General features: G+C 37.4%; 1 protein-coding gene across 9 annotated transcripts in view; it reads right to left on the bottom strand.

The window, feature by feature from the left end:
• The window catches only part of FRYL (FRY like transcription coactivator), a 244,633-nt gene that overhangs the window by 51,298 nt on the left and 173,531 nt on the right, over window positions 1-19,804 (bottom strand). For all 9 annotated transcript variants that reach the window (XM_027103011.1, XM_027103012.1, XM_027103013.1 and 6 more), the window contains 14 exons: window positions 19,502-19,674; window positions 17,820-17,980; window positions 17,160-17,270; window positions 16,182-16,336; window positions 15,770-15,869; window positions 14,471-14,639; window positions 11,116-11,375; window positions 10,605-10,745; window positions 7,471-7,639; window positions 5,354-5,438; window positions 4,713-4,825; window positions 3,601-3,751; window positions 2,828-2,931; window positions 1,024-1,209 (listed from right to left, as the gene is read on the bottom strand). In XM_027103011.1, the coding sequence (XP_026958812.1) occupies window positions 1,024-1,209; window positions 2,828-2,931; window positions 3,601-3,751; window positions 4,713-4,825; window positions 5,354-5,438; window positions 7,471-7,639; window positions 10,605-10,745; window positions 11,116-11,375; window positions 14,471-14,639; window positions 15,770-15,869; window positions 16,182-16,336; window positions 17,160-17,270; window positions 17,820-17,980; window positions 19,502-19,674 (2,078 nt within the window). The remainder of the gene's footprint in view (window positions 1-1,023; window positions 1,210-2,827; window positions 2,932-3,600; window positions 3,752-4,712; window positions 4,826-5,353; window positions 5,439-7,470; window positions 7,640-10,604; window positions 10,746-11,115; window positions 11,376-14,470; window positions 14,640-15,769; window positions 15,870-16,181; window positions 16,337-17,159; window positions 17,271-17,819; window positions 17,981-19,501; window positions 19,675-19,804) is intronic.

Raw genomic sequence — 19,804 nt, 5'->3', positions numbered from 1 at the left:
ATTCCATTCATCTTTTAATCATGGTTTAAAAAGGCGAATAAGTTTACTAATAGATGTTTTCTCACTAACTACAGGTTTTTAAGTAAATAACAGGGCCTTAAGTAAGCAACTTTAAAACGCTATTAACCCTGTATGTGGCATTATATGATTAGGAAAAAAAAGTAATTTTATTTCAATTTTTAAAAACCAATTATTTTCTAGATCATCTATCATAAACCTGATGATACTGATGAATGAAATAAATAAGTTAGGGCTATTAGGGAAAAAGAAAATATAACTTGAAAAGTAAAACAAATTCACATCAACAGTGAAATAAATTTTACATTAAAGTCTCATTAATTTGGACCTCACTACTTCAAAATACATAATTTGGAACTTACTAGACTTCAAGATGTACAACATTTTAAGTGCAATCAGTATAAATGAGTGAATAAAAATTTTAAATGTCTTCCTTTGTCAATTTTTCAGATCTTGAGAGTAGGGGGAATCTAATACAAGTTCACCATCTTTGTCATAACCAGTGCTCAACAAATTAAGCCACTCTTTCATTGTACCTTTAACTTACATGTGGAGAGTTTAACATTTTTATGACAAAGACCCTTAAAGGTAAGAGAGATTCAAATACTCCAAGTTTAATTCCTTCTTCTATGAATTAATAAATAATGTCAATGGTACTTAAAATAATAAAACTACATTAAAAAATATTCTCTAGTATCTCAACTTCAGTTGATGTTCTCTAATGCAGGATCCCAAATTAACGAAGTACGGTTCCAGTTTCAAACTGTACTTTTTTTTTTTTTTTTTTTGCGGTACGCGGGCCTCTCACTGTTGTGGCCTCTCCTGTTGCGGAACGCAGGCTCTGGACGCGCAGGCTCAGCGGCCATGGCTCACGGGCCCAGCCGCTCCGCGGCATGTGGGATCCTCCCGGACCGGGGCACGAACCCGTGTCCCCTGCATCGGCAGGCGGACTCTCAACCACTGCGCCACCAGGGGAGCCCCAAACTGTACTTTTAAAGCAAATACCTGTGAAAGTATAATCTAAGTGTGCAATTTGTTTGACTGTAAGCACCCTGGGCTCATTAAACTCCTTGTTCCTGAGAAGGACAGAAGCAACAGTTCGGATGTTACTGTTGGATCCCATTACTATTAACAAGTGCAGAAGCAGGCGTTTACAATGTTCATACACCTCAGGGTGGCAGTGGTCAAACCCTAAAGAGAACAGTAGAAAATCATCATCAGTAAAGAGAAATAGTGAGTATTCTTGCTATCAAACTCATATTTTAAAAAGAAAAGCAGAAATTATATAAAATATTTTGTGAAAGATGACATAGTACATCAATCAAGTTCTTTATTGGCCTACAGCGTGTATACCCTTTTACAATAGCCTATTGTCCTACTGGACTAGGGAGAATCAAGACAAATTTCCAGTGTGTTTTATGTCTAAAATTTAGCAATCTCTTAGAAACTAATACTCTGTTACATAACACTAGATGTAAAAGAACTTTTAAAGGCAAGCATTTTTTGTGCCTAGAACACAATAGAAAGTCAGGAGATGTTTGCTTACTGAAAGAAGAAAGCAGTGCCTATATGATATGTGTACATATCAGGAAAATTTAGGAGAAGATGGCTATTTTGACTTGCTTCAGGAGAGCAATCCTACAAGCATGAAAAGTGTTGCTGATGTGATGGATCCCACATGTTTGTTACAGAGGGCACAGTGGAGTTTTAGCTATAATAATCAGACTGTCCACAATCTAATTCTTTTGGGAAACACTTAGTACCCGCCTCAATTTTCCATTTACTCTGAAAGTTCCCAGTCCCAGAGGTAAATTAATTTTACTCCTGCTACAGAGTTTTTCCTGCTGGAGGGCATACCTGTATGCCCTGTATGATAGGAATGGGTATAATAGACTTGTTTGTGGTTAAAGGAGAGGCTAGGAATAACTCTGCTCTAGACCACAAGAATCACGGTAAAAAGTGTCATGGAAATAACATACAGAAAATAGAGAAATAGGAAGAAACTTTCTTGAAACCATATCTCCTTTCCCACTGTGGAGAACAATATGGAGGGTCCTCAAAAAACTAAAAATAGAGCAACCATATATGATCCAGCAACCCCACTCCTGAGCACATACCCAGAGAAAACAAAAACACTAGAAAAGATACATGCACCCCAATGTTCACAGCAGCATTATTTACCACAGCCACGACATGGAAGCAACCTAAGTGTCTATCAACAGATGAATGGATAAAGACAATGTGGTCTATGTACCCAATGGACTACTACTCAGCCAAAAAAAGAATGAAATAATGCCTTTTGCAGCAACATGGATAGACCTGGAGGGTATTATGCTCAGTGAAATGTCAGACAGAAAAAGACAAATACTGTATGTTATCACTTACAAGTGAAATCTAAAATATAAAACAAACTAGTGAATACAGCAAGACAGAAACCGACTAACTGATATAAAGAAGAAACTAGTTGGTTACCAGTGAGGAGAGGGAAGCGGGGGTGGGGGCGGGGGGGCAAGGCAGGGGTGGGGAATTAAGAGATACAAACTACTGTGTATAAAATAAATAAGGTACAAAGGTATATGGCACAGCACAAGGAATGTAGCTGACATTTTATAATAACTATAAATGGAGTAGAATCTATAAAATTTTTTGAATCATTATTTGTACACCTGAAACTAATACTGTAAATCAACTCTACCTCAACTAAAAAATAAATAAAATACAACCTGTAAAAAGCAAACAAACATACTATACTGACTTTCAATTATCACAAAAATATAAAATGAAGGAATTAGTGCCGAATATGTATTACCTATAAAGACTGCATGAAGAAGAAGATGGAGGTAGCTTCCCCATTCCACCTTCACACTATGATCGATAATGAGATCCGTCAAAAGGATGACGGCTATGTTACACCTATGACAAACAAGAGCATTATTCATGTGTCACTAGAGTAAACCTAGAGAAAATCTTATGCAAATTACTTGAAGATTTCAATATTGTCTTTTATGGAAAAAATACAATTTCTCAAGAAAAAAAGAAGAAAAGAAATACAGCTGAAGAAACTGTTACATGATAGTTTTAGAAAAAACCTATCTGGCTAAGGGCTCCTTGAAGTCAAGGCCCATATTTTCTTCATCTTCAACCCTAAGGCCTAGCACACTGCTTGCCACATAGTAGGTGTTCAGTACATGTTTGGTACAATAATACATTTCGAAAGAATGCGGTAACTGTTCTATTGTGATTTTTGCTAAATAGAAATCAGCTTAACTCAATTCAAAATAATACTGCCTACTACCGGAAAATAATATTTTTCAGATGTAGTAACTGGGTCCCAGAAAGGTCAAGTAACTATGCCAGACACCCAGAAAAGCAGCAGCAGCAGAATTAGATTTAGTAATACTAATTGTAAACAGTGAGAAGTGTGAGTTTTTAGATTTCTTAAAATCTAAACGCACGGATCGAATTTGTTGCAGTATCAAAAGAAAGAAGGTTTCTTATGTTTTGTGTTGTCAGCGTAAAGAAAGCTGGAAGTGTTAAACAGTGGTTTGGCTCATATGAAATAGGAATGACACTGTGGTCCACCTGTGAAGAGGTAATCCAGGTGATGACGTTTCAGGCAAGTAATCCACCAGTGGTGACCAGCAGCCTCCAGCTGGTGGGAAGGGTAGTGGCTCTCCTTGATTATGCTCCATCACTTTCAGTCGCCAATTAGAATAAAGTGGCATTGAATCACCTATCAAAATAAAATGATCTCATTGTCTACACCATCTACTTTCCGCCAATATAAGCAAACTCTAGTAAAACACCAACTATTTATAGCACTGGAAAGTGATAAAAAGAATTTCCCACTATTTGGACATATGTTTGCTAGGTAGACATGGGTACAAATCTTATCAGATTAAGCAAATCAGAGCGAGAAAAGAGATATCAATTCAGGTTCCATCCTTTAAATCAAAGCAAAACTACACGAACACTTCATCATGATTCCACAATTGATGTCCAAGCTATGAGACCACATTATGGGTAAAGCTGCCTTGTAACAAGGGCCTTCTGGTAAGTTACTCAGTTCTAAATTTCCTGAGATAGGGCCAGTACAAACCCATCTTCAAAGGAAATCTGCTCTACCACAGTGGGGCTGCAGGGTGCAGTAAGAAAGGCCATCAGGAAATGTGAGTTCTGTGTGACATGGGTAAGTCACTTAACCTCTCTGGGCCTCAGTTCCATCGTGTGCAAAATGAGGAGATTGGACCAGATCATCTTCAGGGTCCCTTCCAGTCTGAAGGCTTGTGCTTCTATTCTACCCTACCTTAGTGTTATAATGAGACTCGGACACATTATTCATTTTGCAATTGCAAGGGAGAACGTTTTAGTAAAACGTGAATCCCATGAAAGTTCAAATCTGTTCAAAAAAGCAGCCTGTTGGTCAATGTCTGTTCTACGATGCTGCTTGAGAACGAATTCTTATGTTCCTTTTGATTTATCTACAGGGAACCTGTGCTTTTGAAACATATTTCCCCCACTTACGTTGCTTCTTAAAATCAAGACATTTCAGATTATGTTGGAACACCATTAGTGGCAGTTAAATACCCTTCCTAAAAACAACTTCCGGGAAGAATATATTTATTAACATTAATATAATGATAATACACCTTGCCATCGCAGTTATTAAAAAAACAACATTTGGAATGTATTACTTTTTTCTTCTTCATAAGATCCTCCAGAGCTGCTACTGTATCGAGATTCTAGTCTGTGATGTTGACGATTTAAATGACTGTTTAGTCCACTGTAGATGTCTAGGTGCACATAGCTATGGGAATGATCACTGAGTTAGTCACAGTTCATGGTAAAGTGGTATTTGTACTTTATGTTTCACTTTCTTTGCTTAAAAAAGAACACAGTACACAAAATACTAAAGTTTACTATGATATATATTAATTTCCACATTACAATTCAAAAGCTTAAGATTTGAAGTCAATTATTTCTACCTGAAGATTTTTGTTAAATTGTTGTGATAATAATGTGCTGATGAAACCTATTCCATATAAAACAGGCAGAGTAAATATCCATTTAGAAAAGTTTAAAAATGTAGCCACACAAAAAGTGACTGACCATACTCTACCTATTCATCCATTAGTGCATATTAAAAAATCTAGCATGCCAGCATCTTTAATGTTAAAATAGTCAATGAGGAAAATTTCCAATATGGAAATATATTTCCTCACTAGAATTTTAACACAATGAAATATACATTCCAATGCAGAAATTATCATTTTATGCTGATGATAATCTGCATACGTCAAACTGACAGGCTAATGAAGAACAGAGAAGTACTTACCTCTCTTCAATATTCTCTTTTATGGGCTTATTATCGGGATTGCCGTCCATGGGAGCTACCATTGTATTGCTACTAGAAGTAGTTCCTGTAATCATAGACAAAACAGTATCTATGAATTTAAAACCTAGGATAGCTCAATAAGAACAAAAGATTTCAAATTATAGATGTCAAAACTCCACTAAAATGAGAAGATGATTTTTAAAAAGGAATGTACTCTTAACGACCAAGAGGGTAAGGAGACACAGCAACAAAATTATGGATACTGGAAAACAAATGGACAGGAAATAATCAAGTGTTAAGAAGGCTGAATCCAGAGCTGTTAGTGGAGGAAACAAGAAGCTTCCGTATCTATACTGCTGAACCTCCAAAAGGTCAGGAATTAGTGGCTTCAAGTACCTCTGGAAGTAGGGGTTGAAGGAGGTGCTAAAAAAGGCAAGAATGGGGCTCCCCTGGTGGTGCAGTGGTTGAGAGTCCGCCTGCCGATGCAGGGGACATGGGTTCATGCCCCGGTCTGGGAAGATCCCACATGCCGCAGAGCGGCTGGGCCCGTGAGCCATGGCCTCTCAGCCTGCGCATCTGGAGCCTGTGCTCCGCAACAGGAGAGGCCACAACAGTGAGAGGCCCGCGTACCGCAAAAAAAAAAAAAAAAAAAAAAAAAAAGGCAAGAATGGTTGAAAATCTCTTTCATAAGTAGCTGGTTCCCAAGATCTACCCCTCTGCCTCCTGTAACTGGGTAGCTCTCTCTCCTCACTTCCAGAAGTCTCTTCTGATGTGAGTAAATCAGAGGATTTCTGGACTAGGGCACACCACATACAGGTGAAGGAGGAAGTACTTTACTGAGGATACGAAGACTAAGTGAAAACATACATACACACATACATAAATTTGCCATTGGATCCCCCGGCAACCTTCTTACACCACTGGGCTACCAGAAGGCTTGAAGACTGTGCAAGTGTGTGTATGTATGGACTATATGTATTGGTACACACACACACACACACACACACACACACACACACACACACCCCTACACCTTCTACTCTAGGCAGTGGACTAGAAGAGTTTTCTCTGGGGAATCTGATTACTGCAAGAGAAAAGACCTATGTATACTTCTATCGACGAAATCATCATACAACAAAGGACAAAATAAGTTCCACATATACCTACAGAACACCCAATCAACTTTTTAATATGCCTGTTAAGTGAACTGTTTATGAAAAGACAGATCCAGAATTGGTAGGCTTTTGAGGAAAGCTTTTACTAAGACAAACCAAAACAAAAACACAGCAATATAAAGAAAATAGGAACTTTCACTGGTAGAAAATTTTATCAAATATACAGAAGACAGTCCAACCATGAAACATGAATAGGACGCTCCTAAGAATATTCTAATTAAAAAAACCTCTCTTTGGAATTAAAAACATTCTAGCAGATATGAAAAATTCAATAGAAGCATTATTAGAAACCTCTTGGAAAGTATAACAAAAAGATGGAAATAGATGACAAAAATAAATTATATAGTATGAGAGATTTCTAATTATACAATGTTATTAACATCACAAAAACATTTAATATAAACTGAATGGCAAAGAAATTCATAGAAATTTAACCTACAATAGCCCAGATATTATATTTTCAATGAAAGTTATTCCCACAGCAATGTAGTTTCTTCAACTCGAAATATTACAATAACTATAAGTATATGGGTATACATAAAAGTATATACCTCATGTGATTGGATACTATGTATAATATATGCCCAAATAGTTATAATATGAAATTACACAGTAATTTTCAATAAGTGAGCATTTTCTATATTTACATACTAATTATAGTCATTTTAAAAAAGCATTTGTTGTATAGAGATATACAAATGTATATTCCAGTTCTAAGTAAGTATGTAAGTATGTTTCCCTTTATCACATTACGAATCCTTACACTGTCAAACTTGTTTACTCATATGAGGATTTACAAAGTTTTGTCCGGTTAATTAGATATATGATTCATGTTTGCTTGTTTTCTTTATGATGCTATTTAAAGCAAACGCTTGCTAAAATGAACAGTTATGGAAAGCTTCTCTTTTTATACAAAGTAGTCAGTTTTAAATGACGTCTCACCTGAGGTGACAGAAGGGATTTTATAGCTGGAAGTGATGCGGTAATATGGGGGATTATCCATGTGAGTGACGCCTGAACTGACAGGGTCGGTCAGCTGTAGTTCACTCACCAGTTCTTCTAGCAACTGCATTGTTTTGTCTCTACCTAAATATACAATAACTTTCTTCACCTGTCACAAAAGAAATTGTTTGGAAAAGAAAAAGCACAATTTTTATCTCACAAACTTGTGTTGAGACAAATTTTATCAGAGTAAGTTCAACTTTAAGTGGTAGATGAATAAGCACAATCTTAATTTGAATAGACACTGATTAGCAATCAGATATTAATCAGCTTTATAAGTACTGTTCTATCTTCCCTCTAACCCTCAACATTATATCTAATTAGGATGACCTAAATGTATTGTTTAATGGTGTCCATAAAGTTATCTACTTCCTTTACCTTTCTGGGGTTTTCTTAGAAAAGCAAAAGATAACTTGCCTTTCTTTAAATCAGTTTCTCTTTCAATGGAAACTTTCAATTAATATCATCCTAAGATTTTCCTCATATTTTTATTCAGCCAGCCTTCAAACCCAGGATTCATCATTTATTCTGCCTTCCCCATTCTCTATATTCAACCAGCAGTATAGAGTGTTGACTAAGAGTGAGAATCTAGAACTCCAACGACACAGTCTGGATTGGAGTGCAGATGTAACTTTTACTAGCTAGGCGATCTGGAAAGTTCCCCTCAGTTTTCTCTTCTGCAATTAGGGACAATGTCAGCTACTTCATAGGGTTGTTAGGATTAAGTAAATTAAAATTTATAAAGCACTTTAAAAAGCCCTAGTACACAGTACGAGTGAAATAACTGAAAAAAACTTTTCAGTAGTATGCTTTATAGGTATATTTTAGTAATATGTATTATTGAAATGGGCTGATCTCTCTTTTTTGTCTCTACTTTAATCCTTACTACTCAAAATGAGGCCCTCGCAGAAGATGCAGCGTCATCTGAGCTTGCTAGAAATACAGAATCTCAGGCCTCACCCTCACCTCCAGACTCAGAACCAGAACAAGATCCCCAGACGACTCACGTGCATACAGACACATGAGAAGCTCTGTCTTATTAGATGACCCCCAGACAAATCTTACAACATGCTTTATCACATCATACCAAAAATCTGATACAGCTCCCTAATGATAACTGACCGTCCTCCACACAGCTCTTGAGCTCTCCGAGCTGTTCTAACTATTTGCTAATTCTCTGTTCCCAAGTCCAGTCTCCTCTGACCCAGGAAACGTCAAGTATGTTTCTTCCTCTGTGCCTTTGCTCCGACCCAGGTCATCTGAGTTGACACTCCTGACTCTAATCCTGTCAGGTCTTCAAGCCCCATCCCCGCTCCAGCTTCACTGCCTGTCCAAGAAGCTTTCACTGACTTTTCACCAACAGCTCTGGGTTGGAATTCCAGCTCCATGAAGACAGAGCTAAATGGCTGTGCGGCTTTGAGGAAATTACTCTTCTTTCTACCTTATTTTATTCATCTGTAAAACTGCAGTAATCTTAGCAAGGCCATAGATTTCTTCCGGAAATTAAGTAATGGAGATGAAGTGCTTATACCGTGCCTGGCCTCTAAGTAGTGCTTAAGAAACGACAATTAAGAAATTATTATTATTGTCATTAAAAGTAGCTCTTTTAAAACTTCTGGCAAATGGCTATGCCCTGAACTTCATCTTGGCTTCTTAGAATTATAGCTTCATGCCTGTTTCTAGTGCCAACCCCGACTCACTCATTCATTCGTCTGATTAAGGGGAAGATTCTGTGTGTCAGGCACTAGTCCAGGCTCTGGCAAGAAGGCAATGAACTAAGCAGACCAAAATTCCTGCTCTTAAGGAGCTGACAATCCACTGGACTGACTGAGGCAAAAGTTATGAGCCAAAGAGGTAAAATATATAACAAGTTTGATGATAAGTGCTAGGAAAATCAATGAAACAGGGAAAGGAAAAGAAGAGCGTACGGGTGGGGGGCAGGGCATTTGCAGTTTTAGACAAGATGACCAGCAAAAGTATCAAGTGAGAACTGACATTTGAGGAAACGTCTGAAGGAGGTGCAGCAGTGAGCAATGTGGCTGTCTGGGAGAGAGAGGAAAGTTAAGTACCAAGGCCCCCGGGCGGGATGCCTGGTGTGAAAGCAGGACAGCGGAGTCAGCGTGGCTCAAGGGCAGGGGGCCTGACGGAGAGTATTAGGACGTGAGGTCAAGAGGTAATGTGTGATGGTGTTGTTTGGAACCAAACACCCACCTTTCTCTAAGTGCTTCTCACTGAAGGTTAATCTTGTGACGTGCCTTCAGAATAGTGCTTTCAGGATTCAAGTTAACTGGTTCGTTTAAAGTAGGATCCATAAGAACTTTCAGAGCAACATTCTGCAGAGCTAGTCTTCTGTGGACATACTTTAAGGAGATGCTACCATGTCACTGATAGCTATATCTACATATACACGTGTGTGTTTGCGTGCGTGTGTGTATATTCAGTTTAACCTTCATGTTTGATAGTTTCACGCTGTTCTCTTAACCTGAGCAGATTTAAGTATTGCTTTCCCTCTAGAAGGCAAAGACATATTCTTCACTGTATATCTCTTATCATGCTTTTCCTTGCTTCTAGAAGCCTTACGGCACGATTCCATAGGCAATGAGCTCTCACTTCCCATCCTGCTCCAATATCCCAATGCCAGCTCCTGATAGGAAAAACTACTAACATCTCTCCACTTCCATATCACTTTCTCTCCAGTATCATCTCTAATCCTCCCAGACAGTGGTGATTCCAAAGTTACCCACTCTCAGGACTCTGCAATTTTCCTTTGTAGCCCTTACCATGACTGCACTTTATTACTGATTTATTCATTAAATAAATTAGGTATAGGTTCAAAGAATAAAATCTGTAGCATCCATCAGAACCTAGAAGAACACCTAGCCTGTAGTAAAGCCAGATGATACCTGTTAAATGAATCAATGGATAAATCCATGTGCTATTTCCTGATTTGCCTCATCTTGGCCCCCGCTTTGCCTCTGCTGGTCTACTGCTGCCCAGACTCTGACATCACAAGACACTGGGTAAATATATATATTAAAAAAATAAATAAAAAGTAAATGAACTTGAACACATACGTAAGGCAAGAGGCTTGGTTCACTATTCACTCCACAAATGCTGATCAAAAAGTGCAAAATTATTTTCAGGTTTTTTGGCCAGCCATCTGCGAGTGTGGTCCACACATTCTCCACCTCCGACCAGGCCAGCTCATCACCATACTAGAGGCAGAAAACACAGCAGACACTTTAGTAACGGCTGTCTTTTCAATATCAAACTTGCCATGTCATGAAATAATAGAAAATAACGCTTTTACAGACAGCTTTAATCTCTTCCACACTTTAGAGGAACAATCATTTCTTTCAACACATCTGAACACAAGTATCACTAAGCACATATGATTTTAGCTCCCCCCAACCAAAAAAAAGACATTTTATATCTAATGAGAAGTTTTTTAAAGAAAGGAACTTACTGATAACATGTACTTGTTTGGTTACCACAGGATTATCTAATCTCTTCGTCTGTTTCTAACCTGTTTACTCCTAACTTGGTAATTCTGTCCAGCAACTGCGAATACAAAAACCACGTTACCTTTGCTGTCATGTACATCAGATTATTCAAAACCATGGCAGTGGCTTGTGGGGATCCCCAGCCTTCTCCTCGTAACCAGCGCCGGCTGGTCACCATAAGTTCTCGGTCTTTTAAGGAATCATCTTCATCTTCATCATGTCGCCTTGCTGTGGGCAACGGTTTTAAATCCACCAACTCGATGTTGTTCATCCACGGTAACAGGTAGTGCAGCATTACTTGCCTCCCAGAAGGGTGAGCTGTCTGAATTCTCTGGCTTATCTCTGTAATTAAGAACAAGTCAAAGAGGGAACGACTGATGTAATTGTGGTTTCCTTTGACTTATAATGAATTTAAATTTAATTTTTAAATTTAACTTTTTAATTCTTAAAAAACAGCAAGCCAGATTTTATTCATTACATTTAAGAATTATGAGCACTGTTTCTCCTTTTAATGAATTTGCCATTGATGACATCATAAAGAAAAGATAGCCGCTAACATATATCACACACTTAGCTTTTTTTTTTTTTTTTTTTTTTTTTTGCGGTACGCGGGCCTCTCACTTTTGTGGCCTCTCCTGTTGCGGAACACAGGCTCCAGACGCGCAGGCTCAGCGGTCATGGCTCACGGGCTCAGCCGCTCCGTGGCATGTGGGATCCTCCCGGACCGGGGCACGAACCCATGTCCCCTGCATCGGCAGGCAGACTCTCAACCACTGCACCACCAGGGAAGCCCGCACACTTAGCTTTTATATAAAATATCTCTGGCGGTTAAGAAAGACAAATGTCTGCTCACTATGGGTGAGATTGTAAAATGGTGCAACTGCTATGAAAACAGCATAAGAGCTCCTCAAAAAATTAAAAACAGAACTATCATATGAGCTAGTAATTCCATTTCTGAGTATGTATCCAAAAGAATTGCAAGCAGGGTCTTGAAGAGATATTTGCACAACCACGTTCATAGCAGCACTATTTACAGTGGCCAAGAAGTGGAAGCACTCCAAATGTCCATTGATAAATGGATAAACAAAATGTGGTATATAATAGAATACTCTGCAGCTTTAAAAAGGAAAGAAATCCTGTTATGTGGTACAATATGGATGAATGCTTGAGGACATTATGCTAAGTAAAATAAGCTAGTCATAAAGCCACAAATGCTGTGTGATTCTACTTATGTGATGTATCTAACATAGTCAAATTCATAGAAACAGAAAGCAGAATGGTGGTTACCAGGAGCTGGGGGAAGTTCAGGAAAAGGGTGGTTACTGTTTACTAGGTATAAAGTTTCAGTTCTGCAGGATGAAAAATTTCTGGAGATCTGTTTCATAACAATGTAAATATATTTAACACTACTGAACTGTACAGTTAAAATGATTAATATGGTAAATTTTACTATGTATGCTTTTTACCAAATAAATAAATAAATGTAATTATAAGATAAAAGACAATCTTTATACATGGATTAATTTAAAGCGATCCATGAAAAATCTCACATACTTCGGTTTTATCTAGGGGAGACGCCTATGATGTGCTTATTGCTTTAACATTCATCTCATTTAATGCTCATGACAAACCTGTGTGGTGGACAGTCCAAGTAACTTGCCCAAGGTCAATGATCAAGTGGCAGAGGATTCAAATACAAGGTTGATTCCAAAGCCTGTGAGTTTTTATATGCTATTTAATTTCCATAAATCACTTTAAGTACAAAACTTCTTTCTCCTCAAGTCCCGTTTTGCCCACTAGGTCTTATACCTATTTACTCATCAGAAGGAATAAATATGGAAGCATAGTGATTTGGAACTTGGCTCTGGAATCACACACACCTGGGTTTGAATCCCAGCTCTGCCACATACCTACAGGTTGACCTAGGGCTAACCTGTCAACCTCTGATCCTCAATTGATTATTCTGTAAGAAGGTAACAAAAGCAGCTGCAACATGGAGTTAGTGTGCAAATTCAACATACTACCAGTGAACTGCTCAGTCCAGTGCCTTGCACGTATTTATGCTCAATTCTAACTTTTTACAAGAAGCCCTTCTGTTAATGGGTCAATGTTATTGCCATGAGTATGAAATATTAGACCTGGAGCTCTGAAAGTAGCTGCATGAAGAGATCCTGGCCAGGGGGTTGTAAGTGCATAGAGCAGCCTGGGCCATGGCAACACCCACTGCCATCCTGACCAATTTCATGAACTCTGAGACCCAGAGGACTCCTCTGTTTTCTGTGCTGGAGCCTCCAGAAGCAGCCCCGCAGCAGCAAAATTAGTGTTGACAGTGGTTACTACTTTGCGTTGATGACCATCCATGTCGATCTTGAAAGGGCTATCAGGACTGTGGGAGCCGGGAAAAAGGAAGGGGCTAGACTGCTGCCATTTATCAGTGCAAACCAAACACGTGAGCTGCTTTAAAAACTGAATGTTAGGAGAACTGAAGTTGTTTTTTCCCCACTCAGGTCAGTTAGGGATGGGAATCAAACTATCTCCACCACTAAAATAGGTACCGTGGAAAGATGTGCAAAGAAGGCCAAGGCTTCTATGCCTTGAGCCCAAATGAAGGAAAGGATCCACTTAAGAACCCTGTTATTCCCTGCATGCCAATTTTGGTGCATTTCTAGTACTTGGATTAGAACAAGATCTTGTTGCAGATGAAGAGCAGAAAAACTAGCTGAGTGTCTTTTGTAAATATTATAATTAAAACTTTTCAGTTAAAGGATAAAGCACTATGGGGGCATCTGCAATAGTGTGCTCACTGGCCAGAGGTTAAGCTGGATGAACCCCCAAATTATCTTAAGTCTAAATCCTGGGAAGCCCAGATATACAGGACATCTTGCCTGACACAGCCCAGATGTTTTCAAAACTCCTGCCAAGAATATCTGTTGGCCCACAAGGAAAGGAAACTGGATCAGAATGCAATGTGGGTTCCTAGCAATAGTTTTGCTTAAGGCAGTGCAGGACCTTTCCCTAAGATTAGAGCTTTTACTTATAGAAAGAAACTTGTATCTCTATCCCTGTCTATTTTTATTATTAAACACAGACCAATACACAAGATAAACTGCATACCAGAAGATTCAGGAAGTTCTATGTCTACTAAAGAAATACTTTTCAATTGCCTGTGAAGCCCCCTTCTACCTTTTTTTTTTAAAGCTGGGTTGAGGTGGAGAACGGAGGCCAAAGTTAGAATCCCTGCAGAGATTTTTAATAAGCAATCTCAATATCATGGTAGGTAAGTGTTAAGAGTTCATACGAAAGAAGAAAAATGATCTTATATAAAGACATGTTTGGTTTTGATTCAACCTCAAATTTCATATATCTAAATTTCCTAAAAGTAGTTTTTCTCAAAATGGTTGCTAAAGAAAAACTATTAACCAGTGCAATGATCATACCTGAGAATATGGCGAGAGTTAGCTCAGGATACGCCCTTGCTAATTCTTCGGACAACTGATAATATGAAACAGAATACAGATGCGGCAGAGGAGACAGCTGGCTGAGTACTCCGTCTGTTCTCTGAACCTCCAATTTGTGAGCATAGCGAAACATCTTCGGTTCCAGGATCTACAAGAACGTACACTCCATTAATTTAAGATTTTATGGGTCCTCTAAATTTCAACTATAATGAAAAATATAAAATCTTCTCCCAAGAAATATTCCAGTTTAAAAGTTATATATGTTGTAAAGTTTTTCAGGTGCTAATTTCTAATTCCAAGAAATGTTTGCAAAAGATCTGTAACTCTTTACAAGCCTTTACATTCCCTTTGTTGAATGCCAGTAGCATAGTTTGAAAATAACTTCAGCAACTTCATATACAATTACTTAAAGAAGATTTACCACTTTTCCAATTCAAAACTATGACTGTATAAAAACATGTATACTTGAAAAAAAATTCTTCAAACCTATCTTGTTTAATAACAGATTAAATATGGAATGTAAGCTAAAAATTCTTTTGACATTACACTATACAAAGAGCTACACTACTCAACTTTCTTCTTAATTAATAAAAACATTAGGGTATAATTCCTAAGATGGTCCCTACCAGCCTCAATACCACTTCAAACCCTTTGGAAAAATGTGCATCTCCTTGAATCCCATTCTTAACCCTTGGTTAAGAGGGAAGAACCACACCCCATTATCAATGGATATAATCATATATCCACACTTGATAAGTTAACTTTCTAGGTTATTTTCCTCAGTCTAATAAAGAAATATTATAAAAGGTTATCATAAAAGAGCTAGTTACTTTTCACTTGATTTTCAAAAAAAATTTGATTCGCATTATTCTTATCTGCTGAACAGAAATAGTTAAATGCACACATAGGCCTTAACCACTCAGTTTTTATAAGTACTCACACACACACAGACACAGACACAGACACAGACACACACACACACACACACACACACACACACAGAGGCACACACAGGTGAGCGGAAGGGGGGCTGCGGGAAGGGGAAGGGTATCATACATAATCCCCTACAGGACACTTCTGAGTAGTTTGCCTGATTTATAGACTTAAATGACCCATATTATTTTACTCTTCTATTTCTAATGGTAATCAGGAATTAACACCATACCCCACTATTAAAAATAGAGCTGAATGTTAGCATACTTTCAAGGCAAGAACAGATTATTATGCTTCATTAAATCCCGAGCAAAAATATATTTTAATTAACGTTTGTTTACAAACCTGTAAAAGTTGCATAGCAACTTCATAGATACTTCGAGAAGAATCAGCGGCTTTAAACAGTATCAGATTGAGGAGCATCACCGTGTCACACTGATAATCCCTAGGGACAAATTGTACATGTTAGGTAAAATAACGTTTAGAGGCTTTCACGCCAGTTAATAAACATGATATAAAGGGAAGGCTACAGGCATGCAGCTGCTAAGCCTATGAGATGACTGCGTGTTTTTGTTTTTGTTTTTAAGGCAATTAGGTACAACAGATGCATGGGGATCATTATCCGTATTTGGTTAAATTTTGTTAGCACTTAAGGAAAGAAAGTACTGGTTCATTATTATTTCTGAGTTCAAAAGGACCGGTTTTCTTTTTTAAGGAAAGCTAAATAAAATATGAAAGACAGTAGTATCTAGAGTACCTGTTCTGGAATACATTAGCTATGGCTTTAAAGCAGCCAGCTGCCACTCTCTTGGAACCAGTGTAACAGCGATCCACAGCCCAGTACATCAGGTTGCTCTGATCCGGGTTCAGCTCCAGCAGTAATGTAACTGCTTCACAGCCCAACTGATGAACCTAAGTAAAGGTCACAAAATTGCCCGGAACAGAGAAAGGGATATATTATTCGTCTACTCCTCTATATTTTAATTAAAATAATATAGTGCATATAGTCACTGTATTGAATCACGAAACTCAAGCCTCCTTTTGTTCAACTCTTTCTCATTTTATTCAGCCAGCAGAAAAACCAACGTGGAAAAATTATGCTTGGTCTCCTGCTTTTTATATAAGACTCTTAGAAGTACAATTCTCTTCTCCAGCAGAGCCCCGGAGGTGGTTGATGAATATGAACAGTGATTAAGTGCTTTCAGGAGAGTGATTTATTAACCTCTCCAGTTATTTTTATCAAGCTTTATTCTTGTTTTTGATAACCCAGTAGAAAAATTATTCTGAGGGGAAAAAATGTTAAGTTCTATTTTAAACTGTGAAGTCTGTGTGTGTACAGAATGAGAGTAAGGAAGTCAAGAAAGAATGATTAATTGGAGAGTGGTCAAAAAAAATTCAACTAAACATAGCAAACAACGTATTTTTCCATGGAGCTCAATGTATTCCGCAATTAATATTCTTTTATTGACTCAGAACTCTATTGTGATATATATACACACACTACTGTATTAATCCTATAATATAAAAGGGAAATTAAAATTATTCAAATGAGTACTAAATAAGAATTACAAATCTCGTAGTTTATGGTATCCTATTTAATTTTACATAATCTATTTTTTTGCCTGTAATTCTAACCTAGCTTATGTTAAAAAGATATGTTCAGTGGGCCATACAATAACTCTAAATACTGCAATGACAATTGATTATAGAAGTTTAAGGGAACTGTCATAAGTACCTTTTTGTCCAGAGAGTCCAAAATGTTATCCAACCATTTGTACAAATATCCATCTGATGAAAGTCCTACATTATCTGCAACAGGGCCACAACATAGTACAGCAGACATAGCCTTCAAACAATAATATTAGAATTACATTTAAAACATTTAAGAGGTTAAATGTTGGTTGCTTAATGAGAAGAGGCAGGATATTTTACTCATGCTTATGTAGCCACAATATCGTTAATTTTTTTCTTTATAAAGAAAAGCAAAATAGTAACTTTTGAAATGAAGAAATTTACTATGAGTAGTATGAAAATATCGTGATACCAGATAAGACATGGAGTTTGAACAGTATTTGAGGAGAAGAGAAAAAAAAAAAAAAAAAGACCAAGAGTAAGTACTCAAGTAGGAAAAAAATAGTTATTCCTTTGAGGCAATCCTCAGTTCTTTAAGAGAATGGCTCCCAATTTTGGTAGATTCTGGAACTTTTCTGCATTGTATTTTGTACATTTAAATAAACCTACAGTATAAATGTTTGAATACAGCAGGCAAATGTATATTCTCTCAGGTACTCTGAAGAAATCCCTATCCGTTTTATAACACCAGGCACTGAGAGACAAAAAAATTTAACTCCACTCTTAACATAAGAAAAAAGAAATCAGATTTCTAGGTAAATACCTTTAGTGCACAGTACTGATGTCTGTTAATTTGCATATTTCTATCACTGTATCTGTCCAAGGGCGTAAACATGATGCTAAAAGGACCTGCCCAGTGACTGAACAGCATAAACAGACTGTGACGAAGGCTCTGTTGAGGAAAAATACTTCTTCTCTGGTGTACTGTAAATAAAAAATAGGTGGAAAAAATTATTTCCATTTCTTTTTTCCTTAATACGCATGTCAACTCCGTTACTGAATATATATTATAAAAAAAGAAAGCAAAAGCTTTCATTTTAACCTACCGCAAACCTCCAGAGTAACAAATTATTTATATATATGCAAATAACAGGAACAAAGTTGCAGTGCATGTCATCATGTAGTGCAGTGTTATGTGAGATGCAGCGTTATATGAAATACGGCATCTTGGCAAGCAGAATTTCACGGCAGTCACAATGCTGCCTGAAGGCTGGCACAGAGCTGAGAGTCGGGACCCTGCTTCTCCGTGGGCTGTTGCTGGCTACATGGTAACCTTGCCGAAACATTAACATAACATACTTCTGGATCTTGGTTCATTGGTAAGAGAGGGCTTTGGACCATATAAGCTCTTTTCAGCTATAAAAGGATCATTACATGGAATCTTGATATACATAACTGACAACAGGGGAGCTGATCTACTTGTAGTAAAGTGTGAGGCCTGGAGTCCAAACCCATTCTGCTGCCCTTTGCTGCTGGTTTAGATGATTTCCAAGGATTCTTTCCACTTTAAAAATCTATTCTACAAGTTCTCTGCATCAGTTCTTGTTGAAGAAACTCAATAGTACCGTAATGAACCAATGTGGAAGTTGCAGGCAAGTGTTGAGTAATGGACTAAATTACATCTTTACATCAGTGAGCTGAATTCAGATCAAAAAATTTAGAGGAAAGAAAGGCTCTTTTCCTCTATATAGCATCATTTGCCCCTACAGTTCAAAATAGGTTTTCTGCACTTGAAATTAATGTATCTAAAGAAGTGCTTACAGGACCCTCCTATAAAATACAACCATTATCTTACTTTAAAAGTCAACTATTTGCACATACTTTTTAAGGTAACAAAGTAACTTTAATTCTTTCATAGAAAGAAAAAGAAACATTTGTATTTACATTTTATATCAAAAGCTATAACCACATTTTTACACTTGCAAAGTATTTATGACTTTTTAAAATGCAATTGCATATAGTAATCTTCCTGCTGCCTCAACCAGTACCTGGCACGTAGTATGCGTTCAATAATAGGCACACATCTGTTAAATGAATCATGAGTCACACTGTATCCTTATTATACTCTACTTCTGTGCCTATACCCTTCTCCCATTAGTCAAATGTATCTTGTTAATTCTATTCTCAAATACCACTTGGAGCATTATGCTCTTCACTCATTGTGTCTGGAACAAGTTTGTCCAAAGAGTTTATTCTACTGATTTCTTCAAATTTTTGTTAGTGTCTTGACTGTCGTTGAAAACCTATGTTGGGTTGCTTTTTGATTTCTAGTCATTGATACTAATTCAAAGGTAAAACAAATTCTTGCTATCCGTGTTACCCTGACATATTTTTCATATGTTCACAAGTTGCTCGTCAACATAGATTACAAAACCTCAGTGGGAGAAAATAATACGATGGTCTCTTAATATTCATTAGTGGTTTGAGGAGCTAAAAAAACCGTACCTGGAACATTCTGAATGATATTCGCCACTAAGGCACTAAAATGGCATCGTATATCCTTCAGGGTGTCAGAGTCTTTTTCATTTTCTGCTTCCAGGAGTTGTCTAGTTAAATCTACATATTCCAATAAAGTGTTGTTGAGGAAATGTGTTTCACTATCAAGGCCACCGCTTGCACTGAAAATATTAAAGGAAATACATGGTAAAGAAAATGTGATTTTAAATTATAATTTAAGTCAAAATAAATTCCTAATAATCAAAATCAGAATTATATTAAAATTTGCATAGTCGTAGCACTGTGCAACTT

Source organism: Aethalodelphis obliquidens, unplaced genomic scaffold (genome assembly GCF_003676395.1).
Source record: "Aethalodelphis obliquidens isolate GAN/ISIS:26980383/991018 unplaced genomic scaffold, ASM367639v1 scaffold6, whole genome shotgun sequence".
NCBI classification, from domain to species: Eukaryota; Metazoa; Chordata; class Mammalia; order Artiodactyla; family Delphinidae; genus Aethalodelphis; species Aethalodelphis obliquidens.
Note: the sequence above shows the minus strand (reverse complement) of the source record. Positions and strands in the feature narration are given on the sequence as shown.